Consider the following 27,258-nt stretch of genomic DNA (forward strand, 5'->3'; position numbering starts at 1 on the left):
TATGGCTTATAGACGCCACTGTATTAGCTTAATAAAATAGATTACCTTTTTATACAAACCTGTTTCCGTCCAGCTTTCTCCAAGGGATATGTGTTGAAGTGTTGTTCTCATTTAAAAGTATTGTACTTACCTGGGTAAACTCGAACCTGTGAATAGCCTAAGAAAGAGTGTTACAGAGGACCCTACCTCTTAAATAAAAAGGTGGCGTAGTCTTGCAGTACCCAACAAACAGTATTATTCTCACAGTAATTACGCACCCCGCACTTTACCGTGCAACTGATATTTTATTGTTGTGAGTTTAATGTGTATTGTTATTTATTTATTATTGAGACAAAGTAAAGAGTGTCAGCATTCTAAAAAGAAGTGGCAAGTTACATGTGACAACCTGGCCACCGTCACATATACGTTATACGTCATAGTCTCCGAACATCAATCTGTACAAGTTACAGAAAGAAAAAAACGTTGGTGACTCGTAAAGTAGCATGCTCATTAACATGTTGCAGGAGATTTGTAGTATTGCACATGAACATGTACCTACAATGCATCAGGTGAAGACAACAAGACAGCTAGTGCGAGGGACCACACTGAAAAAATGGTGGAGAAAAAGAGAAAAAACAGAAGGCATGTCATCTGTTCAGAAGGAGCTATTTGCTACCAAGGCAAAGGAGGGCAGAACTGGACAAGTAAAGCTGGTTGTCATTAGTTTAGAGAGACAGTGTTTCAAAGTGTCCACTAATGACAATAACAACTATAATAACACTCCACAATAATAATCCATGGTAACCCTCCATCCACAGCCTAGGACCTCCTCCAACCTAAAAGTAAGCTCACCTCTGATCAAAGTTAGGTGCCTTCGCATTAAACTATTGTGATACTGCATTCAATTATAATCCTGGCATGCCCTTCATTAATCACTCATCGTGTACATCTCTTTTTTGTCTCTCAAGTTTCCTTGTTCCAGTGTTCCATTGGCATTTTATGCTTGATGTTTCCGTGAGAAGCATTTAACATGTAATTATTACATCTAATAAATGAAATTAAATTAAGTGTAGCTTGTAGTGTGTCTTTTTTCCATTGTTACATTTGCATGCATTAGACTGTCTCATCAACAGAGAATACCTGATCACCTTGCACATGAGCACAAAGGGCCATTTAGGTGCAGAGGTGAGTGAGTCATATGGTTATTGTAGAGATTGCTGGCTTTTCAGAGGACAGTGTAACTTGAGGTCAGGAGGAGATCAAGTTCTACCAGTTCTACCTTACGAAACCAAAACTGTTTTTTGGATTGGAACGGTAGCTTCGATAGTTGTGGTTTATTTCCCTTACGGTGATATCTTGATGAGAAATCTTCTATCATGATGAGAAAGTCTTAGACCTTGCATAGTTGTGATGTAAGATATGTGGAACAATGGAAAAAGATCAGGTCAGAGTCAAAAACATCATACACCTGTATGTACATGATGAGTGATTAGATAAGGATTAAAGGGCATGCCAGGATTTAAAGGAATGCAGTGTCACAACTACTTTCATTCAAGGGCTCCTAACTTTGATCAGAGGTGAGCAAATGTATAAGCTGGAGGTCTGATGGTGATAGTGGATCCTAGGCTGTGGATCAAGGGTTTCCAATGATTACGATTGTTCAGTGTTAATACAGGTTTAAAATCCCAAGAGTGACGACCAGGTCCAATATTTAGTTCAGTGACCCCATGGGGCTAAAGAATGGTTCAGAAGCTGTGTTATCGTTCACTCTCCCATTGGAAATAATACATAATAGACTCTAACCTGCTTCCGGTCTCCTAAAAAGGCGGCCATCTACTTCACACAACAGCAGCAGCAAAGAAAAACAACAACAGGTTCTTACCTGAGATGTCTTCTTCTTGACTTCATCAGTTGTGTAAGTGATGGATCTCATGGAATAGTCATTGTAGACCCCCCTCTCTCTAGGTCATCCTGGGAAGAGGCCTCCAGTCGTCTTCACCTTGGCTCTGGTACCCGTGAACATGACTCCTATGGTCTGGAGTAGGTTGGGAGAGACACCATACACCTTGAGTATCTGAAAGAAAGAAAGTGAAGTATAAAAATAGTATAATAGTAAATATGTTTCTCTTCTCCACACATAGTTCTTTTTAGGTCCCAAGTTGACATTGACATTAAATATAATTTAATTGTGTTAATCAGGTTGTAAGACTTGCTCAAATATCAAGTTACCAATAACGATTTAATCTACTGACACACCAAGCAGTGTGAAATATGTATTGATCTTATATTCAATCATTTCTGTTTAACCACATGAACCTATAGCCTCCATATTCTAGAGCAAACATTCAGCAAAAATCTACAAGCTCACCACCAACTGATACGTTGTGAGCTTGTAGATCTAGGCTTGTAGATTTTCAGCAAAGAGATTTGGAATATACGGGAAAAAAGGGGCAAACCAAGTATAGAGCCCTGGGGGACCCCTGTCAACTGTGTAGGGTTTAAGTGGTTCATGAGAGATTGGTCTGTTGAGCTACTGTATCTCCACTAGATGGCAGCAGAGTCTTTTTGTATGACAGGTTGTAGCAATGTATACAGTAGAAACATTGAATGACCAACATGGTTTGGTTTCAGTGGTGAGCAGCTATAGCTGTTAGGAACCAGCAGAGTAGATCTCCTTCATAGCTGTAATAAATACAACTTATGGGGCAAAGGTGCCATTCTAAAATGTATTCAAGAGTACACATGCAAATAGTTAGTTATATATTCAAAATTAAACAATAATATAATTAATTAATGTTCAATTCTCTTGAAGTCTTCACTGAAGTGTCCTTCACTTCCATTACTACACAGTCTAGTTTAAGACACCTCCCACCCCTCATCGAAAAAGAACAAAAAAAAGACCCATGTTTTCCTGTAGTGTAGGCAGTTGAGTTACAGTGTGACCACTTAAGACCTGTATACGTCTGTATAGTATATACAGTATAGATGGTGCCTGACTGCCTGTTGTAGGTGTGCAGCATCTTACATTTAAATGAAGTATAACTATTATGATGGTCAGCTCATTCTTGCAGCCAGTCAGAAACGTGGTGTTCTTTGAGAGTGTCTGTCTGTCTGTCTGTCTGTCTGTCTGTCTGTCTGTCTGTCTGTCTCTGCAGTGGAATAGGTAAGGGGTGTAGGAGGGGAATGCATCAATCCAATGTCCAATAGGGGGAGGGGAGGGGAGGGGCTTTCAGGGCAGGCGTCTGGTGTTAAAAACCATTAAAACTGTAAGATGCAGAGTTATAAAATGCCATAGGTTCCAGTACGGCATGGATTTTAGTATCTAAAATCCAAGTACAACAGAATAAAGTGTCTTGAGCATCTACCTCCCTTTCCAGGGGATGCTGGTTTCTGTCTGAGTTCAGGTCTTTCCTCCTCTGTCCTTGAGGGGTTCTTTGCTTCTTTGTGTCCAAGACAAAACTGCCTTCCTCTCCAACAGTGGCCTTTAAATATGGAGAGCCTTCCAGCCCAGCACCAATAGCAGCCTGAGATAGAGTAATTAGCTCATGCCCTGCACCTGTACAACTCACTAGTCCAATTGGACTCAATGCTGCTGACCTGCTGACACTCACACTGTCACTATACAGACTGGCTTCTAAAGCACTGCAACTCAAACTGAAATAATAAAGAAAAGCATGCATGCACACACAATCTAAAGGAATCAACACAAAGCCAGCTACAATACAAATGAATACACATTTTATCCTTTTTATTATTATAATGAATACACATTTTATTGTACAGAAGTAACTGTTGTAGCCATAACCACTTTAATACAAACCACCAACTATGATGGTTTAGCATGTTGTTCACTTTGCTTTCACAACTTGAACCCTAGTGACCCTATTCTGCTGGGTGAATATTTGGCGAAAATATCAGATCTACAAGCTCACAACACATCACAACACGATGCACTGTGAGCTTGTAGATCAGATATTTACGGCGAGGAAATTTGGTTTAGAGGGATATATTAGAGCAGAGGTTTGTCAAAATGGGCTCGGGGACCCCTAGGGGACATTGAGGGGGTTCCAGTGGGTCATCAGTAAAAGTAATATAGCATATTTTGTATTTCAGATTTTTTTGGGTTAAACATTTGAAAAATCTACTATTTGTTTCACACAAATATTCTCTTATGGGGTCCCTGGCACAAAATATTTTTAGATCCGCAGGGGTCTGCGGCCAAATACATATTAATTTAGGGGTCCTTGACATGAAAACGTTTTGGAACCACTGTTCTAGAGAGGATCTATAAGCCCTGGGGGACCCCAGTCAACTATAACAGTGATTCTCAACCTTTTCAGGCCGCGACCGCCCAAAATAATAAATCATAATAATAAATATATGAACTGCGGACCCCCCAACATAATCATATCCCCCCACCCTGACAAGCACTTAGAATTGTAGGAGTTGAGGCATTACTTTTAGTTTGACTCTTTCCACAGATAAATATTGTGAAAATAGCCGATCTACAAGCACTGTGAGCTTGTGCATGTAAATCGGCTATTTCTTATATTATTGACAATTTGGCCAATGTTTGACCAGTTCTTATATTATAGTTAGTTGATTACTTTTGATGCAGTAATGATTTTTTTTCTTGTAATTTTTGTAAATGTACTTTTCAATTTACTGTCATCTGGGAACCACTGAACTACTGTATAATAGGGTTTAAGTGTTAATATTTACAGTGTGGATGAATTCTGGACCAGTCAGCATGTTGAAGCATGTTGGACACACTTTATATTTCTAAGATGCAACTTTAACCACTTGATTCCCTCTAAAACAGCCGATCTACAAGCTCACATGTTTTGAGCCTGTATATTTATATTATTTTATAAAGTTCAACCTCACGACCGCTTTCTTTTTTTATGTGTTGATAAATGTTGGGCACATTATATACATTTCTTATTTGAGGTTTGGCATTATTTGTTGATTTTGCATGAAGAACAAGGCATGTTAATGACATAAACGCAAGCTTTGGTCCCTGCATGTAAGTCTGCCTCTGAGAAGACTAAGAAAGAGCGTCCCTCCCGCAAAATTCACAGACCAATTGATTCCTTTACATTGAAAATATGGCTGTAAATAGGGCCCATTCTCTCTCTCTCTTATCAGATGTCATGAAAGCTGTGAAGGAGCTGTGTCAAACACACTGCTCCACTTCACCATTCTGAGGTTCCATGGCTTTCACACGGAACAGTGTTGTCTGTTGAAGTTATGTGTGTAGTCAGTCAGGGGTATTTACTTCTCCAAAACCGCACAGAGCTGGCTGTCAATTTCCGTGACAATGTCCCCCATTTTTTGTACATATGTTATTTCTTTCCTGCATTTTTGTTTTGTTTGTTCATATAGTGTTATTTTTTTCTGTATTTTGTGTTGATATTTGAACTGTTTGGTTGCTACTATATATGCCTATGAATTGAATACCAAGGACCCCAATGGAAACAAGGCCGCAAGGACTTTTTTGGACGGACCTTTTAGTCAAAGTATTATAAATGTAATTGTCTCTCTCTCTCTCTCTCTCTCTCTCTCTCTCTCTCTCTCTCTCTGTGTGTGAAGTACTAGTTACTTTTAGGTTGGCTGTTCTTTTTCCTCTTTTTCACCCCTTCTTCCCTAAAATGCGATTGGCCACACACTGTGTTCTTCAAAGAAGGAAACCTATCACAGTACACACTCGCCACTGGGATCTACATCATGTGTATTCAACAGGGGGTCCATGACCCCTAGGCGGTCCTCAGAGGCACTGCAGGGGGTCATGGACCTTTTGTTTTGTTTTTAATGCCTGAAAATATGCATGAATCCAACATACTATTAGCAAATATTAATGTTAAGAAAGACTACTCAACTATAACCCCCACTGTGTGAAGGACAGTAGCAATTTAAGCAACAGATAAGTTAAACAATATAGACCCAGTCTAGTAAAATGTACATACTTCATATAATTACAATATGAATGATAATGATTCATAGATAATCCCTAATAAAAAGCCTGTCAACAGAACCTACTGTAGCAAGTTCACACTTTTGAGTGTTACTTGCATAGTCTAAATGTAAAACACACTTCACACCCACATATGTCTGAGAAACGTTTACATTTACTTCTTCTGCTGCGTGTTTTTAACTGCTGACAACTTATTTAGCTATTTTCATGTCTTTTATACTCTGGTTTTAACAAGAAACATGGAGACTGCCATGTTCAACTAAAACTTTTTCAGACTTATCAGGATGAGAATACAAAGCGACCTAACCTACATCGTATTGAATGAGAGCAAGGTGGAGAGCAACTGTGGTTCAACAAGACCCATATTTAAACTAGAAAAAGTGCTCCTCGGAGCACAGGTCTCCGCCAGGTCAGGTAGGTTATTGTGGCCTCCTGGTGGCGCTATAATAGGCCAATGTGAAAAGGGTGCCATTTGTTCTTAGGCCTTGCACGACAATTGGACCCTGACTGCATTCATGATTTGAGGCATTTTGTTAAAAACATTTGTTTTGCTAAATAAGACCTGCTGGTGGCGCTATAACAGGCCAATGTTAAAAGGGTGGCATTTGTTCCTCAACATAGTGTGAATGTGCGTGCAAAGTTTGAGCGCAATTGGACGGTGCGTTCATAATTTGAGGAATTTTGTTCAAAACAAGCCAACAATGCAAACTTTAGATGTCAATCTTAGCCAATCAGTATGGAATATGAAAAATCAAACACATCCGTCGTGATCACATGACTATAGAGATCATGTGTACCGATTTGCGTGAAATTTGGATAAAATTGGAAGGAGTAGTATAAAATAATGTGTTTTACATAAGTCGGCCTCCTGGTGGCGCTATAAAAGGCAGATGTGAAAAATGCAGGGCAAAGGTTTTTCCTTGACCTCTAGGGAGTGTGCATACAAAGTTTTACACAGATCGGCGCAATTATAGGTAAAAACACAAATCGGCCTGTTATAGCGCCACCATGAGGCTGATTTGAAATTTTTCAAATGGTAGTTCTTCCTCGGCTTAATGGGAATCAGCCGGCAAAATTTCACGGAAATTGCATGCTGTGTTCATGATTTGAGGCATTTTGTTCAAAACGGAGCACTCCTGCAAACTTTGGAAGACATTTTTAGCCAATCAGGATGGAATATGAGAAATCTGAAAGACCCGTTTCGTTTAATGACTATAGAGATACTGTGTACCAATTTGCAAAACCTGTAGGCAAAATCTGTAGGAGTACTGTCAAAAAATATGTTTTGCACAAATCGGCCTCCTGGTGGCGCTATAAAAGGCCCATGAGAAAAAAAATGGGGCAAAGGTTCTGAATTGGCATCCAGGGAGTGTGTGTGCACAGTTTCGCTGCGATCAAGACAACGGTGCCGGAGATTAGCTGGTCACAGACGGACGGACACACACACACACACACACACACGGACGGACGGACAGGGTGGAAAACATACTCTCTCGCCATGCCTTTCGGCCTGGCGGAGACAATAAGAGAAGGGCAATTTCTTCTGTGAAAGCAAACAGGCAGGTGCTCAAGCACTGGTTGGCTCCTATGTGTGCACCTGATGGAGGCACTGCATGCTACACAGGTTACATGTTAAACTGCATGCTACACAGGTTACATGTTAAACTGCATGCTACACAGGTTACATGTTAAACTGCATGCTACACAGGTTACATGTTAAACTGCATGCTACACAGGTTACATGTTAAACTGCATGCTACACAGGGACTAGGGAGTCACTCGTAAGTAATGTTGCCAAATAAAAGGTGCTGAATTGTCAGATGTCATGAAAGCTGTGAACGAGCTGTGTCAAACACACTGCTCCACTTCACCATTCTGAGGTTCGATGGCTTTCACACGGAACAGTGTTGTCTGGCATGTTGAAGTTATGTGTGTAGTCAGTCAGGGGTTTTTACTTCTCCAAAACCGCACAGAGCTGGCTGACAATTTCAGAGACAATGTCCCCCATTTTTTGTACATATGTTATTTCTTTCATGCATTTTTGTTTTGTTTGTACGTAGTGTTATTTTTTCTGTATTTTTGTGTTGATATTTGAACTGTTTGCTCGCTACTATATATGTCTATGAATTGAATACCAAGGACCCCAATGGAAACAAGGCCGCAAGGACTTTTTTGGACGGACCTTTTAGTCAAAGTATTATAAATGTAATTGTGCTGTTAACATTTTTTGCCTAATAAAATATTCACTCAATCAATGGCTAGTGCAACTAGCGACAGCTCAGCTAACAACACTGCAGACAACACTGCTCAAGGCCATGATGACCCTAGATAGGAGACTAGAGTGTGGTGTCGGCTAAACCCTATTTTCGTGTCGGATAGATGTTCGGATACCATAACATAATTAACGTCAATTAAATATTGATTAAAGAAAAGTGTCCCCTTGGCTGCTGCAGCCAATGACAGGGACACACATTATTATAACGTATTATAAATATGTCAATAATGATTCATAGACATGGCTTCTTAGACAGATTGTAACTAAGATTTCTCACGTACGATATAATCCTGTCCAGTCCACCCCCCCCCCCCCCCCCCAACACACACGCACGCACGCACGCACGCACGCACGCACGCACACACACACACACACACACACAGGAGGCACGCTTATGGAGCCCCATAGTGAAACAGTATGGAGGTTCGGGATCAAATCCCACGGGGTTGAGGGTTAAGAAAGAAACCATAAAAAATGTTATGCCTTTTGCTTAGAGCTAAATATATGTTTTCATGCATTTCACAATAGAGTGAGAAAGAGAAAGTGACACTGGCAGGTAGAGAACTAGACATTCTGCCAGCGAAAGGCTGCCTTGAACAGGAAGTAGGCAGGAAGTCCCTTAACCACTATCTTAGCCTCTGCCTTGAAGTGCTATAGGTGTGACAAAAATAACACCGACTGCACCAAGACTCAAGTATGTGGTATGGGTCCCGTGAGCAAGACCATGATGGATCGTTGCGCGGCGATAACAAGTAATATATCCTTATTTCTTCAGACAACTGCCTGTCCTTTATACACAAACATTTCACATTCCTCAGCTCAAAAAAATGCTCCATGATTTTTCTTGACTTTTAAGACCACCACGGATTTTCAGACAACATTGCTGAATGATATTCAGCAAAATGAAATTATATTGTATTTCACAGTGAATTAAAAAGTAGTTAAAGTGTTTACATCTGGTACAGAGATTTTTTTAATAAATCAGTGTAATCAATACTTGACCAAGAACCTGTTGTATCATATCTGACACATCCCCACTTCCCCCTGGACCATACCATTTACACTGCAGGTAGTTACAGAGCCTCAGGTGGTCTGACCCAAAATGGCTGCCATCAACTAAACAGGAGAGGTTGATGCACTACTAACAAACAATTATTTTTTAAGCAGTTCTGGTAAGTTTTCCTAGTATATCTTTACTAATATTTTGAAATAAGTGTTGGATAACTTGAATGCACTTATGAGCTCTCAAAATGTAGCATTTGAGTTTGTTTTTTATGATGTCAAAAGTGTTGAACTACAGGTCTATAGTCCTTTACGATTTGTATCATATTTGATACTACAGGTCTAAAAGAAATGTTAAATCTTTTTTTGTAATGTTAAAACCGACTTGAAATACCCCTTGTAATACCCCTTGTATCAAATATGATACTACAGGGTTAAGGGCTGCAGTACAGAGGCCTTGTGTATTGCGGCGGCAGTGTCGGGCGGGAGCTGCTGTGACAGTGGCGTTATTATGAATCCCACGCCGCGTCCTGGATTTAGACCCGCCTTACGTGTCTGATTGGCTCCCCGGCAGGCATAGTTTTACTGAGGTTAGGGTTAGGGTTAGGGTTAGGTTTAGGCATAGTCTTACTGAGGTTAGGGTTAGGGTTAGGGTTAGGTTTAGGCATAGTTTTACTGAGGTTAGGGTTAGGGTTGAGGTTAGGTATAGGCATAGTAGCAAAAACGAGAACTGTCAATCACAGCGACTACTGACCAATCACAGCGCCCGCTCAGCGGGTTTGCCACGACGCGGTGTGGGAATCATAATAACGCGTGACAGTGACTTGTGCAACAGAGCCTCCATCTCTGCAGTGAGCCTCGTGGTCCTGGCAGCACCACTGGTCTGTGTCGCTCTGTTCAACTGAAGGATTCTCTCTGCTTCAGTTTGACTCTTACATCTTGTATGATGTCTAAGTGCTATCCACTGCTCATCATCTAGTCTAGCTTTAATCAGGGGTCGGCAACCTTTTTGACACAAAGTACCACGTTTTATTTTATTGATAGATCAGTGTGCCATATCAACATTAACTCATATCAAAATAAATGTATTTCCAACAGATTTTGATTTCCCATAATACATAACGTTTTTTTTTTGTTGAAATATTTCTTTCACATCAGGAGGACATTGTAATGACCATTAGACCAATAACCCACCTACCTCCCAGACTCTCTCCAGTCAGAGTTTAGAGTTTGAATGAATGTAGAATTATGTGCAGGATGTAATTTGCATACAGATGTGAGGGGACTTGAATTGACTAATTATATATTTCATTTTAAAAGAAAAATCCTCTCTCTCACACTTATGTCAGTATGCTAGTGATAGGGATCCCCTGTGCCAATGTTGGCACCGTGCCTAAGGTTGCCTACCTATCATTGATTTACCACTGCTTGTCATTCTGTTTTTGTTTATAATAGTGCAGCTTTAAACACTTTCAACTTGGTCCCTATTTTGGGCATGTCATTATAGGTAAAGTTCAAAAAAGTTTTTTTTTTAAGTGGTAAAAAAGGACTGATCAACAAGCTCACAGTGTGACACATTCAGAATACAATGAAGATCTTTAAGAAAACAGGTTTAAATATAAATGTTGGAGGATTATCTCTTCCTCGATCAGGATGTGGTTTCTCTGTAACTTCACAGATTTCTAACTGACATTCTGACAGGAAGCTGAAATCATCAACAGTATATAAAAGGAAAAGTCCGTTATAATCCTGACTTTTTCACTTTAACCCTCTTTATCCATCCAAGTCTGTAGCTACATTTACACAGACAATGTGAGACATGAAAACCAAACTACTCGCACTCACTAAACCTGACTGTTTTTTATAAAACAATTAATATTTTGTGTTCCACTTTTGCACAGGGCCCTCTGTCCACCCTGCTGAGGATGGACAGAGAGTATGTTCCTGAGGGTTTGATGGTGGACAGAGGACAGGAGAGGAGAGGAGAGGAGAGGAGAGGAGCTACTGCTTGTTCTGACACGCTTGTGAGGTGTTGGGGTGTTCGTGAGAAAGTAGATGCACGGTGTGTGTGTGTGTGTGTGTGTGTGTGTGTGTGTGTGTGTGTGTGTGTGTGTGTGTGTGTGTGTGTGTGTGTGTGTGTGTGTGTGTGTGTGTGTGTGTGTGTGTGTGTGTGTGCGCACACACACACACACACACACACGTATGTAGTTTATGGGTGATAACTTACTAGAGCTTAAAATGTGGTTATTGTTATTTTTCAATCTGGTTATAATTCAACATAAAGACACATGACACATGTAGTATGTATACATATGAGCACGTTGACTCCCATGCAGACACCAGCCACGCCCCCTTTACAAAGGTATTAAAAGCTGTTAACGCTGCTGTTCAATGAGTCATTTGAACCTCTGTGTCCAACACCATGCATCTGATCATTGCGACCGTAGGTCGCACTTACTACAGAAAGCTGCTCCAGGTGTCCGTCCGTCACTCCGTCACTCCGTCACACACGTCACACTTTTGCCCTGCTCATATCTCCGTACCCATTGCCCTGATCCATGCCACATTTTGCACACACACTCCTTACCTGCCAAACTACACCCTCCAAGGACCCCCGGAGCTCCAGGGACCCCCAGCTGCCTCGGGGACCCCCAAGTGTAAAAAATGAGCACATGTGGACAAATTACCAAATGACCACCCCAACGGGGCTGCTCACGGGGCATTCCCGGGGACCACCCACTCCTGGTGCTCCAGAACGGATGCAAAAGTGGTGGCGCCCCCAGTGGAGGACCCCCTGCCACTGCAGCTCACATAAAATGCCGTAACTCGGGGGCCTGCCCCCCACAAACAATCCCTCCTTTCCCCTATAAACACACTCTCTCTCCCACATTGCCCACACAACTAGGAACCAATCGGCGTTACAGCCCTCTTCTGTATACATGTGACCTACGGTCGCTTATCTCCCGATTAGGGAGTCTTACTGGTACTCATCCTTGGCCTCCTGCTCTTACCTCATGGTAAGTATTTACTAATGATTTTTGTTGTCTGCTATCTGCCTTTCACAACATGTGAATAATAATAATAATTCTACATTAATAATATACAGTCATTTCACTGTGACAGTGAAATCCACAAACAGTGTAAATTGCCACTGTCATTCACATGCATAGCGTTCACAGACTTTAACATATAGAATCTGGAGTGATACTCAAGTTAATATTATAGATGATACACCTACTAACAAGTTAATAATATTAACTTGTTAGTAGGAATATAATCTACTATAATATTAATTTGTTAGTAGGAATATAATCTACTATAATATTAACTTGTTAGTAGGAATATAATCTACTAAAATATTATCTTGTTAGTACTAGGCATATCATTTATTATAATATTAACTTGTTAGTAGGAATATAATATATTATAATATTAACTTGTTAGTAGGAATATAATCTACCAAAATATTAACATGTTAGTAGGAATATAATCTACTAAAGTCTTTATTTGTTAGTAGGTAACAAATAAAGACTTTAGTAGATTATATTCCTACTAACATGTTAATATTATAGTAGATTATATTCCTACTAACAAATTAATATTTTAGTAGATTATATTCCTACTAATAAGTTAATATTTAGTAGATTATATTCCTACTAACAAGTTAATATTTTAGTAGATTATATTCCTACTAACAAGTTAATATAATAGGTTATATAGACAGGTTTCCTGTTAGTAAACATTGAGAGGAATATGACCGCGCAGCTGCGGGGGGAAGCCTATGGGTGCGTTTGGAAATTACGCACCGGAGCACACTCGGCTATTAGTTTGTATTGGCCAGTGCGCTCACTGCCGCTCAGGGCTGTATTTTCGAACGCGCCTTCCACCCCCAGGCATGCGCAGATTGCGCATTCTGCTCTGTGATGACGTCGCTCGGAAACCCGTCTATACCTACTAACATATGATACTGAAGTTAATATTATAATAGATTATATACCTGCTAACATCTGATACTCAAGTTAATATTATAATAGATTATATAAACCAATTATTTGTTTACTAACATTGAGACTGAATGCACAGGTGATTTTTTCATGCAATCAATTCTCAACCTGTTGTTTTGGGGTGTTTTGGGGTGTTTTGAGGTGTTTTGGGGTACCCAAACCCGTCTTGTGTGTTGACTATTGAGGCGCGTCCTAGCGAGACCTGACAGAATGGGCTTCATTTGCAACCAGTATGACTCTTGCAACCAGTGTGACGTCGTCTGTTAAGGGGTCTATACCTACTAACATCTGCCCAAGCTATAACTTAGATATCAATCTGTGTCAATCTACCTTAAATAAACTATATACAGTACATATATTATTACCCAGATTTACACTGCTCATTAAAGTGTTTGAATTATAAATGTTTGTTTGGTAAACAAACAAATAGGTGTTGGAACGTGTAAGTTTACATTAGTTTCCCATTTTAACCTGTGTGATATTGTCTACCTGTTGTCTTAGCCTCTGCCATGAAGTGCTATACGTGTGACCACGATAACCCCGACTGCACCAAGACTGAAGTATGTGGTATGGGTCTCGACGGCGTTACCAAGCACGATCGTTGCGCGACGGCAACAGGTAATAGGCCTATACTTATTACTTCATACAACTGCCTCTCCTTTTTACACAAACATTTCACATTCCTCAGCTCAGATTTTTCTAGACTTTTAAGGTCACCACTGATTTTCAGATAACATTGCAGAATGATGAAAATATGTTGTATTTCACAGTGAATTAAAAAAGTAGTGAAAGTGTTTACAGCTGGTTCAGAGAGTGTGTGTGTGTGTGTGTGTGTGTGTGTGTGTGTGTGTGTGTGTGTGTGTGTGTGTGTGTGTGTGTGTGTGTGTGTGTGTGTGTGTGTGTGTGTGTGTGTGTGTGTGTGTGTGTGTGTGTGTGTGTGTGTGTGTGTGCGCGCGCAGTGCTTTCTGTACCCTATAAGGGCTGCAGTAACGCTGGCGAGTGTATGTTGGCGGCAACGGTTAGTAAGACGTCGGGAGGGGAATCGAGCTGCTGTGCTGGTAACTTGTGCAACGGAGACTCCATCATTGGCAACATCTTCTCCTTCTTCTCTGGAGCCTCCATCTCTGCAGTGAGCCTCGTGGTCCTGGCAGCACCACTGGTCTGTGTCGCTCTGTTCAACTGAAGGATTCTCTCTGCTCCAGTTTGACTCTTACATCTTGTATGATGTCTAAGTGCTATCCACTGCTCATCATCTAGTCTAGCTTTAATCAGGGGTCGGCAACCTTTTTGACACAAAGTGCCACGTTTTATTTTATTGATAGATCAGTGTGCCATATCAACATTAACTTTAATTATGACACCATATACAAATGTAATATTTTCAACAGATTTAGATTTCCCATAATACATAACCTTATATTTTTTTTCTTCTTCTTTTGAAATCTTTTCTTTCACATCAGGAGGACATTGTAATGACCATGCCTTCTTGGGAGTGTTGCCATTAGACTATAAGAGCAATAACCCTCCTACCTCCCAGACTCCCTCCCCAGTCAGAGTTTAGAGTTTGAATGAATGTAGAATTATGTGCAGGATGTAATTTGCATACAGATGTCAGGGGACTTAATTGAATTGACTTATTATTTCTATATATTTTATTTTAACAGAAAAATCCTCTCTCACACCTATGCCAGTGATCACCCTCCCCTGTGCCAATAAGGTTGCCCCCCCCCAGCTGATCCACTCCCCAAATCATCCTCATTGATTTACCACTGCTTGGCACTCTGTATTTTTTTAATAATAAACCTTAAGTGTGTGCAGCATCCATTCATTTGTATTATTATTATTATGTTTTACAACCCAGTCATAACAATACATTGTTGTCATTGTACCTTATTATGCATTTTGATGACCGTCATCAAATTACCGGACACTCCACCGGTCATCAAATGATTGGTTTAGAAATGCGACAAAAACTAAAAACTCTCCATGAGTTCAAGGCTTCAGTGGGTTCAGTGTAACTGATAGAAAATAAGTCATTGTTTGGGTCAACTACTCGTTTGCATGGAGTCCATTCCACAGAACTGCTGCCGAGTATCAACACATTAAAACCAGGGAAAGCATCTGGGTCATTTTAGATTTTAGCTATAATAGCAACATAAGTTTATCAGAAAACTCTTAGGATTTAGAACAGTGAATGGAGACAGTGTGAATGGAGGAGATCACTCCTTTTCATGGTGGAAGGTGGAGCTTCCATGCATGAGTGAGAGAGAGAGACTATTGATTAAATATAAATCAATTGTGTTAACCAGGTTGTAAGAGTTGCTCAAATGTCATTATCAATGATGGTTTAATTTACTGACAAATTAATACCAAGCAGTGTGAAATATTTATTGATCTTATATTCAATCATTTCTCTTTAACCACATGAACCTATAGGCTCCCTATTCTAGAGCAAACATTCAGTGAAAATAGCTGATCTACAAGCTCACCACCTGATACGTTGTGAGCTTGTAGATCGGCTATTTTCAGCAAAGATATTTGGCATCTACGGAAAAAAAGGGGCGAACCATGTATAGAGCCCTGTGGGACCCCTGTCAACTGTGTAGGGTTTAAGTGGTTCATGAGAGATTGGTCTGTTGAGCTACTGTACTTCTGTCTCCACTAGATGGCATCAGAGTATTTTTTTATGACAAGTTGTAGCAATGCATACAGTAGAAACATTGAATGCAGCTACAGTACAGCTGTTAGGAACCAGCAGAGATCAGAGTAGATCTCCTTCATAGCTGTAATAAATAAAACAAACTCATGGGGCAACGGTGCCATTCTAAAATGTATTCAATAGTAAATCTGTAAATAGTTCGTTTTTTTCTATTCAAAAATAAACAATAGAGGATATGCGCATGCTTAAAGTGAATGGCACGTTGAGTGGCAAATCGAGTGGCAAAGAAACATGCAAAATGAGTTTAACATTGTTTAATGTTGTTTAATGCAATCAGATATGACTTTTCTGTTTGGTTGCATGGGCTGTCAAGGCCAGAAAGTATTTTTTTGACACTCAGTAGGCATTCCTGCATAACTTCTGCGTTTGATGATGATGTCAGACGCATATGCTCTATAAGCAAACAATTAATATAATAGTAGTAATGTGTACACTCTCATGGAATCTTCACTGAATGATAAATTTAACTAACAGGTAGCATGTGTGTGTCCTTCACTTCCATTACTACACAGTCTAGTTTAAGACACCTCCCACCCCTCATGGAAACAACTAAAAAAGACCCATGTTTTCCTGTAGTGTATATAGGCAGTTGAGTTACAGTGTGACCACTTAAGACCTGTATACGTCTGTATAGTATATACAGTATAGATGGTGCCTGTTGTAGGTGTGCAGCATCTTACATTTAAATGATTTATGACTATTATGATGATCAGCTCATTTTGGCAGCCAGTCAGAAACGTGGTGTTCTTTTAGAGTGTCTGTCTGTCTCTGCAGTGGAATAGGTAAGGGGTGTAGGAGGGGAATGCATCAATCCAATGTCCAATAGGGGGAGGGGAGGAGGGGAGGGGAGGGGAGGGGGGGGGCTTTCAGAGCAGGCGTCTGGTGCTAAAAACCATTACAACTGTAAGATGCAGAGTTATAAAATGCCATAGGTTCCAGTATCTAAAATCCAAGTACAACAGAATAAAGTGTCTTGAGCATCTATACCTCCCTTTCCAGGGGGTGCTGGTTTCTGTCTGAGTTCAGGTCTTTCCTCCTCTGTCCTTGAGGAGGTCTTTGCTTTTTTTGTGTCCAGGACAAAACTGCCTTCCTCTCCAATAGTGACCTTTAAATTATGGGGAGAGATTTGTCTCAAAATTATTTGTGAATCCAATTCCAAGATGCACAAATATTCCTTGATTTGCAAATGTGTTTCCATGATTTACTAATGTGTTTTGCAATCTACAAACACAAATTATTTATTTGTGACTTTTGTAAATATGAATTTGCAATTTTTTTTTTTTTTTTTTTTGTGCATTTATCATTAAATATCATTTGTAAATCGTCAATTCTGTGTGTGAATTGTTGAATGTGCATTTGTGAGTAGACCAACACACGCATACATTCCTTTTTCCTGTTACATCATTTTGAGACAAACGTCACGCTTTTTTAAGAACATTTTTACAAATGTAGTTTCCTATGTGCAAACTTACTTGTAACTTGTAATTACAGCCAGGTGGGCACTGCCTCTAATCAGTTAAACAGGAGGCATTTGGGGGTAAAAGTTGGGAAGCTGACTATTTTACATAATTCAAGGGTGCTGAATCTGAGTAACATGGTTCCCAAACAAATGTTATCGTTTTTAACCTTCCAATTTGCTTAAACAAATGGCTGCCAAATGCCAATGTTGAACAATTTCTTCAATAACTAAATATTTCTGCAAACTAAATATGCACATTAGAGGCCACAATTACAGAAAACTGTTTAGTAAAGAAGTGGTCCATACGCACCCCCCTTATTTTCTGTTCTTTTCTACTTACAGTATCTGTATTTTTGTGTGCACTTCAGACATTTGATATTAATTTAATCAGTTGCAGGTGTTCATGCTACATACATACATACATACATACATACATACATACATACATACATACATACATACATACATACATACATGCATGCATACATGCGTACTGTACATACAGTACATACAATACATACATACGGTCAGCACCAAACCTGGAACAAACTAGTCAGGGCCATCAGAATAGTCACACTAGGGGCCTCTACCGTGGATCCCGGGGGCCACAGGCACAGTGTTGCTCCAATCCTCACCAAACATGGCACTACATCAGTGTTACAGCAGTGTCTAACATTTCAAATGTTAGACACCATAACAACTCTGGACTGGATTTGAACGCCACATAGCAGGCTGAAAATCCAGTCATCTATATTTTCCAATGCTGGATGGTTTGGTTATATTGTAAAGCACATGCCTGCTTATGTCAGCTTGTGCTGGCATGCTAGACTGCATTAGCTAGCAAGCTCTCACTTAACTTGTGCTGATGATTTGTTCAATATCTGTGTTTATAGTGTCGGCTTAAAGCTGCATGCACTATGTAACTTTCCTTTTCTTTATTACCATTGAGCTAATAGAGCCTGCCTGCTTGCTCAGGGAATAAATTGAATCTTGACCATCAGGTCAAAATTTGTGTCAGATCCTGTGTCTAGGTGAGACATAACCTTTGACACGATCTAAATGTCTCAGAAGAGCAGCAGGCAACCACCCCAATTGTATAAGTTATATTGTGAGCAGAGGTGGACGAAGTACTCGACCCCAGTACTCGAGTAAGAGTACAGAAACTCCTTGGTCAAATTTACTCACTATAAGTAAAAGTAGCTCAGTCAAAATGTTACTCTGTAGTAAAAAAGTCATTGCTTTTAAATATACTTAAGTATTCCAAAGTACATGCTTTGAAAAATACTTAAGGTACAAGTAAAAGTAAAAGTACATTTCTTAATTTTTAGATCAATGAATTGCTGTAATGTTTTCACAATGAATTTATAGGACCTTGTAACTCTTGTTTCAGATAAGTACTGTAACTCGGCACTGAAACCAGCACAGCACTGCATGCACTGATGTGCTTGTAGAACCACTATGTTATACAAAGCCTGCAGAAACACCATATAAAAACATAGAAAAGACTGAGGAACCAGAACTAAATACTTCTACTCCTATACACCCATACAAGATGTAACAAAGATAGAGGCGAGCGGAGGGGGAAGACAGAAACACGGCCAGTATGAGAGCAGAAGTTAGGCCAATTGCATTTTAGGGAAGACAAGAAAACAGCCAACCTAAAGGCCAAACCGCACCAAGAAAATTAGTCGCAACTCCTTGCAACAAAACCGTTTTAAGGTCAACCGCACCAATGCAACTCCTTGCAACTGCCATTGGGGGAAATGGTTGCAAGACAAGTAGTTGCAAGTAGTTCCATGTTGCAAGGAGTTGCATGGCGAATCATTGGTGTGGATGTGGAGTGGGCTTAAAAGTAAGTAAGAGTAATAAGTAGCAAACAAATCTAATACTCAAGTAAAGTACGGATCCTCAGAATCTGTACTCAAGTACAGTACTCAAGTACATTTACTCCGTTACTGTCCACCACTGATTGTGAGTAGAAATCATGGAAACACATTTGGAAATCAAGGAATATTTGTGCATCTTGGTATTGGACTTACAAATAATTTTGAGACAAATCTCTCCTGATAGCATTTGGGGGTAAAAGTTGGGAAGCTGACTATTTTACATAATTCAAGGGTGCTGAATCTGAGTAACATGACCCATAACTCGGTGGCCATTGCTCTGATCATCAGTGCAATGTTGTTAATGAACCCCATGTTGTTAATTATCATTCATATTGTAGCTATTAACTATATTTAACTATTTGCCACAACTCTAATAGACATTCATTCAGAAACCCATGACATTTTATTGCATACCGTTTATTCCCATGTCAAAAGTGCCATTCTCAGACTCCCTAAATGGTTCTTTTTCCATCTACACCAAATCTGTAAAAAAAAATGATCAAAGAATAGCAGATCTACAAGCTCACAAAGTCGCATTGAAACACATTATGAGCTTGTAGATCTGCAATTTTTGATGAATGTTCCCCCCAGAATTGGGATGCTGGGGTTCAAGTGGTTAAATGTCAAGAATAAAGTTATTTTCAATCAGTCATAATGGGAATGGATATTATAATGGGAACGGATGTTCTATAAAGTGAACTAGATTTAACCACTTAAACTCTATGTGGTTGGCCATAGGCAGTGTTTCTCCTAGCCAGAAGCTGAAGGTGTGGGGGAGGATGCGTGGCGTGCCGAATTTTTTTGGGTTCTCAAAATACATATTTGTGCTCAAACACCACAGTAATGAGCAGGAAAATATCTGTATAGTTTACATATGAATTGTCTCCAGATTTAGGAAAATATACTTTTATTAGACCAAGTAGTATAGACAAACTGTCATACATAACAAAAAAGACAGTGGTGGAGGAAGTACTCACACTTCTTATTTAACACATTACCTGCCAATCACAGATATGTCCATTTAAAAAAAATAGAAAATAATTGTTGTTGAAAAAATCATACTGTGGCAGCCAGATTTAAGGCGTGGCGGCCCGCCACTGCTTAATGCATATAGGGGAAACACTGGGAGGCCCTTAAGGCTTTATACTAGTATCTTTTCCCTGCTGTTAGGACACCTAACAGGTTGACAAGTAGCCTTTCCTGAAGCTCCTACGCCAAATATCTCCCCTGCCAAGTGGATTCCCTCTTGGCTCCTATGCGGAAGACCCAGGTTCAAATCCCGGGTTTTATGGTTGTAATTAACCACTTGAATCTTAGCATCCCTCTTCAGGGGCTAACAGTGAACATCTGATCTACAAGCTCACAGCGTGTCACAAGTAACGTTATCCTGCATGTTGTGAGCTTGTAGATTTTTGGTTGGTTATCTGGTGTACAGAGAAAACAGGAGAGGGCCAGCTATTGAGCCCTGGGGAATATGGCCAACTAGTAAATGCTTTAAGTTGTTTAGTCTCTCCATCAGGAGAGGACATAAAACGTGGGATTACAGCTTTATTTTGGGGGGTTGGAGGGGTGATATTATTCAAGTCTCTTGCATGAACAAAAATGATATTTTGCATGTTTAAAATACTGTAAAATTGCGGATTTCATCAATGTTAGTAAGGTTGTGATGTCTATTTACACAGCTCTCCTGTGGCCAGATTATATTACAATCTAGGTAGCTGGCTAGCAGTTTGTGTGTTAAAGAGGCGCAATGTAACTTTTCTTAATGAATAGAATGTAATTTTGTCCAATCTACTCACAATCAGTGGTGGACAGTAACGGAGTAAATGTACTTGAGTACTGTACTTGAGTGCAGATTCTGAGGATCCATACTTTACTTGAGTATTAATTTTTTTTGCTACTTATTACTCTTACTTACTTTTAAGCCCACTCCACATCCACACCAATGATTCGCCATGCAACTCCTTGCAACATGGAACTACTTGCAACTACTTGTCTTGCAACCATTTCCCCCAATGGCAGTTGCAAGGAGTTGCATTGGTGCGGTTGACCTTAAAACGGTTTTGTTGCAAGGAGTTGCGACTAATTTTCTTGGTGCGGTTTGTCCTTTAGGTTGGCTGTTTTCTTGTCTTCCCTAAAATGCAATTGGCCTAACTTCTGCTCTCATACTGGCCGTGTTTCTGTCTTCCCCCTCCGCTCGCCTCTACCTTTGTTACATCTTGTATGGGTGTATAGGAGTAGAAGTATTTAGTTCTGGTTCCTCAGTCTTTTCTATGTTTTTATATGGTGTTTCTGCAGGCTTTGTATAACATAGTGGTTCTACAAGCACATCAGTGCATGCAGTGCTGTGCTGGTTTCAGTGCCGAGTTACAGTACTTATCTGAAACAAGAGTTACAAGGTCCTATAAATTCATTGTGAAAACATTACAGCAATTCATTGATCTAAAAATTAAGAAATGTACTTTTACTTTTACTTGTACCTTAAGTATTTTTCAAAGCATGTACTTTGGAATACTTAAGTATATTTAAAAGCAATGACTTTTTTACTACTTGAGTAACATTTTGACTGAGCTACTTTTACTTATAGTGGAGTAAATTTGACCAAGGAGTTTCTGTACTCTTACTCAAGTACTGGGGTCGAGTACTTCGTCCACCTCTGCTCACAATATAACTTATACAATTGGGGTGGTTGGCTGCTGCTCTTCTGAGACATTTAGATCGTGTCAAAGGTTATGTCTCACCTAGACACAGGATCTGACACAAATTTTCAATTTTCAACAAGATTCAATTTACAGGGTCCCCACACATTTTTAGCAATGAATTTCCAAAACTTTTCCAAAACTTTTCCAGAATATTTAGCCCAATTTCCAGGCCTATATAACAATCATTCGGCGCAATAATGTGTCTCTTACTCCTATGTAGAATGCCCAAAGATAGGCAGTGTAGCAAAAATAAAGTTTGAGACATACATTAGGCTGCCGTCACACAGCCCGTTCGGCGAAAAACTACTTATGTTACATATTTCGTGTAATATTATTCATGTTTATGAAAATGTTTTGTTTTAACAAAATCAATAGCCAAAAACAATGCATAGCCAAATATTTTTCCAGGACCCTTGATAAATTCCAGGACCTTTGATGATGTTTGATCAATTTCAAACCTTTTCCAGTACTGGATTTTTTATTTATTTTTTTCAAAATATTTCCAGGAATTTCATGACCGTGGGGACCCTGAATTTATTCCCTGAGCAAGCAGGCAGGCTCTATTAGCTCAATGGTAATAAAGAAAAGGAAAGTTACATAGTGCATGCAGCTTTAAGCCAACACTAGAAACACAGATATTATACAGTAGAACAAACAACTGGCACGCGTGCGCGCACGCGCACACGCGCACACACACACACACACACACACACACACACACACACACACACACACACACACACACACACACACACACACACACACACACACACACACACACACACACACACACACACACAGTATTGTATGTAGTTTATGGGTGATAACTTACTAAAACTTAAGATGTGTTTATTGTTATTTTTCAATCTAGATTATTATGATTCAACAACAATAAATCATAAAGACTTACAGTAGAACAAATGACACATGTAGTATGTATACATATGAGCACGTTGACTCCCATGCAGACACCAGCCCCACCCCTTTACAAAGGTATAAAGCTGTTAACGCTGCTGCTCAATGAGTCATTCGAACCTCTGTGTCCAACACCATGCATCTGATCATACTCATCCTTGGCCTCCTGCTTTCACCACATGGTAAGTATTTACTAATGCTTTTTGTTGTCTGCTATCTGCCTTTCACAATATGTGAATAATAATAATAATAATAATAATAATAGCATTTCTACATTAATAATATACAGTCATTTCACTGTGACAGTGAAATCCCCATACACTGTAAATTGACACCGTCACTCACATGCATAGCCTTCACAGACTTCAGCATATTGAATCTGGAGTGATACTAGATTATATACCTACTAACATCTGATACTCAAGTTAATATTATAATAGATTATATTCCTACTAACAAGTTAATATTATAGTTGATTATATACCTACTAACAACTTAATATTATAGTAGATTATATACCTACTAACAACTTAATATTATAATAGATTATATACCTACTAACAACTTAATATTATAGTAGATTATATACCTACTAACATATGATACACTCAAGTTAATATTATAATAGATTATATACATACTAACAGGTTAATATTATAGTAGATTATATACCTAACATCTGATACTCAAGTTAATATTATAATAGATTATATAGACCAATTATTTGTTTACTAACATTGAGACTGGATGCACAGGTGATTGTTTCATGTAATCAATTCTCAACCTGTTGTTTTGGGGTGTTTTGGGGTACCCAACCCCCTCTTGTGTGTTGGCTAGTGAGGCGCATCCTAGCGAGACTTGACAGAATGGGTTTCATTTGCAACCAGCATGACGCTTGCAACCAGTGTGACGTTGTCTGTTAAGGGGTCTATACCTACTAACATCTGCCCAAGCTATCACTTAGATATCTGCGAGTGTCAATCTACCTTAAATAAACTATACTATATATATATTATTACCCAGATTTACACTGCTCATTAAAGTGTTTGAATTATAAATGATAGGTGTGTTGGAATGTGTGTAAATTTACATTAGTTTTCAATTTTAACCTGTGTGATATTGTCTACCTGTTGTCTTAGCCTCTGCCTTGAAGTGCTATACGTGTAACCCAGACCAACCCGACTGCACCAAGACTGAAGTATGTGGTATGGGTCCCGACGGCGTTACCATGCGGGATCGTTGCGGGGCGACAACACGTAATATACTTATTTCTTCAGACAACTGCCTCTCCTTTTTACACATACATTTCACATTCCTCCTCAGCTCAGATTCTTCTAGACTTTTAAGGTCACCACTGATTTTCAGATATCATTGCTGAATGATGAAAATATCTCGTATTTCACAGTGAATTAAAAAGTAGTGAAAGTGTTTACAGCTGGTACTGTGTGTGTGTGTGTGTGTGTGTGTGTGTGTGTGTGTGTGTGTGTGTGTGTGTGTGTGTGTGTGTGTGTGTGTGTGTGTGTGTGTGTGTGTGTGTGTGTGTGTGTGTGTGTGTGTGTGTGTGTAGTCCTTTCTCTACCCGTGAAGGGCTGCGGTACAGCTGCCGAGTGTGTGGCGGCGTCAGTGGTTGCTAAGAATTTGGGAGACAAATCGAGCTGCTGTGCCAGTGACTTGTGCAACGGAGACTCCAAAGTAAAGTCCGTCATTGGCAACGTCGTCTCCATCTTCTCTGGAGCCTCCACCTCAGCAGTGAGCCTCGTGGTCCTGGCAGCACCACTGGTCTGTGTCGCTCTGTTCAACTGAAGGATTCTCTCTGCTCCAGTTTGACTCTTACATCTTGTATGATGTCTAAGTGCTATCCACTGCTCATCATCTAGTCTAGCTTTAATCAGGGGTCGGCAAACTTTTTGACACAAAGTGCAACATTTGATTTGATTAATAAGTCAGTGTGCCATATCAACATTAACTTTAATTATGACACCACATATATATTTTATACCTGATTTTGATTTCCCATTATACATAACCTTATGTTTTCTTCTTCTTTTGAAACATTTTCTTTTACATCAGGAGGACATTGTAATGACCATTAGACTCAATAACCTCCCAGACTCCCTCCCCAGTCAGAGTTTAGAGTTTGAATGAATGTAGAATTATGTGCAAGGGACTTCATTTAATTGACTAATTATTTTGATATATTTTATTTTAAAAGAAATCTCTCACACTTATGCCAGTGATCACCCTCCCCTGTGCCAATAAGGTTGCCCTCCCCCCAGCTGATCCACTCCCCAAATCATCCTCATTGATTTACCACTGCTTGGCATTCTGTATATTTGTTTTAATAATAAACCTTAAGTGTGTGCAGCATCCATTCATTTGTATTATTATTATTTTTACAACCCAGTCATAACAATACATTGTTGTCATTGTACCTTATTATGCAATTTGATGACCGTCATCAAATTACCGGACACTCCACCGGTCATCAAATGATTGGTTTAGAAATGCGACAAAAATTAAAAACTCTCCATGAATTCAAGGCTTCAGTGGGTTCAGTGTAACTGATAGAAAATAAGTCATTGTTTGGGTGAACTACTCGTTTACATGGAGTCCATTCCACAGAACCGCTGCCGAGTATCAACACATTAAAACCAGGGAAAGCATCTGTGTCATTTTAGATTTTAGCTATAAAGCAACATAGGTTTTTCAGAAAACTCTTAAGATTTAGAACAGTGAATGGAGACAGTGTGAATGGAGGAGATCACTCCTTTTCATGGTGGAAGGTGGAGCTTCCATGCGTGAGTGAGAGAGACTATTGATTAAATATAAATCAATTGGGTTGTAAGACTTGCTCAAATGTCATTATCAATGATGGTTTAATTTACTGACACATTAACACCAAGCAGTGTGAAATATGTATTGATCTTATATTAAATAATTTCTCTTTAACCACATGAACCTATAGCCTCCCTATTCTAGACCAAACATTCAGTGAAAATAGCCGATCTACAAGTTCACCACCAGATACGTTGTGAGCTTGTAGATCGGCTATTTTCAGCAAAGATATTTGGCATCTACGGAGAAAAAGGGGCGAACCAAGTATAGAGCCCTGGGGGACCCCTGTCAACTGTGTAGGGTTTAAGTGGTTCATGAGAGATTGGTCTGTTGAGCAACTGTATTTCCACTAGATGGCAGCAGAGTCTTTTTTATGACAGGTTGTAGCAATGCATACAGTAGAAACATTGAATGCAGCTACAGTACAGCTGTTAGGAACCAGCAGAGATCAGAGTAGATCTCCTTCATAGCTGTAATAAATAAAACAAACTCATGGGGCAAAGGTGCTATTTCTAAAATGTATGCAATTGTAAATCTGTAAATAGTTATATCTATTCAAAAATAAACAATATTAATATGGTAGTATTAATGTGTACACTTTCATGAAATCATCACTGAATGATACATTGAACTAACAGGTAACATGTGTCCTTCACTTCCATTACTACACAGTCTAGTTTAAGACACCTCCCATCCCTCATGGAAAACACAAAAAAAAGACCCATGTTTTCCTGTAGTGTAGGCAGTTGAGTTACAGTGTAACCACTTAAGACCTGTATACGTCTGTATAGTATATACAGTATAGATGGTGCCTGTTGTTGTAGGTGCGCAGCATCTTACATTTAAATGATTTATCATTTATGACTATTATAATGATCAGCTCATTTTGGTAGTCTGTCTGTCTGTCTGTCTGTCTGTCTGTCTGTCTGTCTGTCTGTCTGTCTGTCTGTCTGTCACAGTAATGTGATCAATCAAATAAAGCCAAAGGCTTCAGTTCTAAACAGTGACCATAAATGGGGAGACACCACACATAACCACACAGTGTGAGGCAAGAAGTCCAAAGTCAATGTTCTTTTATTCAACCTAACACTAATAAAAGCAGAGCAGTGGAATGGGACAGGGGCGTAGGAAGGTAATGCATCAATCCAATGTCCAATGGGGGGAGGAAGGGGGGTGTAAGATGCAGAGTCATTAAATGCCATAGAATTCCAGTACCTAAAATCCAATTACAGCAGAATAAAGTGTCTTGTGCATCTACTAACCCTCCGAATGTGAGTCCGGGTACTTACTCCTCTGTCCTTGTGGAGCTCTATCCTTTCCCATGTCTAGGACAAAACTGCATTCTTACCTAGTGGCCTTTAAATAGGGAGAGCCTTCCAGCCCAGCACCAATAGCAGCCTGCGATAGAGTAATTAGCTCATGCCCTGCACCTGTACAACTCACTAGTCCAATTAGAGTCCTCACGCGCGCAAAATGTTTCGGGTCTAATTCGGTTCTATTTAACCAAT

The 27,258-nt window shown here is 39.6% G+C and overlaps 1 protein-coding gene and 2 long non-coding RNA genes across 4 annotated transcripts in view; 2 read left to right on the top strand and 1 right to left on the bottom strand.

Annotated features, from left to right (window-relative positions):
- Positions 1 to 10,136: 10,136 nt before the first annotated feature.
- Positions 10,137 to 14,606, top strand: LOC311038205. The gene is made up of 2 exons (XR_014600028.1): positions 10,137 to 10,280; positions 14,557 to 14,606. It is a non-coding gene; the product is annotated as an uncharacterized lncRNA (long non-coding RNA).
- Positions 10,374 to 14,910, bottom strand: LOC311038199. The gene is made up of 2 exons (XR_014600022.1): positions 14,765 to 14,910; positions 10,374 to 10,428 (listed from the first exon to the last, which is right to left on the bottom strand). It is a non-coding gene; the product is annotated as an uncharacterized lncRNA (long non-coding RNA).
- Positions 14,911 to 23,034: 8,124 nt separating this feature from the next.
- The window catches only part of LOC311038196 (uncharacterized protein), a 42,531-nt gene continuing 38,307 nt past the window's right edge, over positions 23,035 to 27,258 (top strand). The window contains exons 1-3 of one of the 2 annotated variants that reach the window (XR_014600021.1): positions 23,035 to 23,097; positions 24,055 to 24,171; positions 24,483 to 25,284. Coding sequence is in view for 1 of the 2 variants with exons in the window: in XM_084047583.1 (XP_083903709.1) it covers positions 23,052 to 23,097; positions 24,055 to 24,171 (163 nt within the window). In the remaining variant the exon portion in view is untranslated. Of the gene's footprint in view, positions 23,098 to 24,054; positions 24,172 to 24,482; positions 25,285 to 27,258 lie in introns of those variants that run through there. The other variant, XM_084047583.1, reaches the window with a different exon arrangement.

Source organism: Gymnoscopelus microlampas (assembly GCF_963454915.1).
Source record: "Gymnoscopelus microlampas genome assembly, chromosome: 21".
In the NCBI taxonomy this organism is placed as follows: domain Eukaryota; kingdom Metazoa; phylum Chordata; class Actinopteri; order Myctophiformes; family Myctophidae; genus Gymnoscopelus; species Gymnoscopelus microlampas.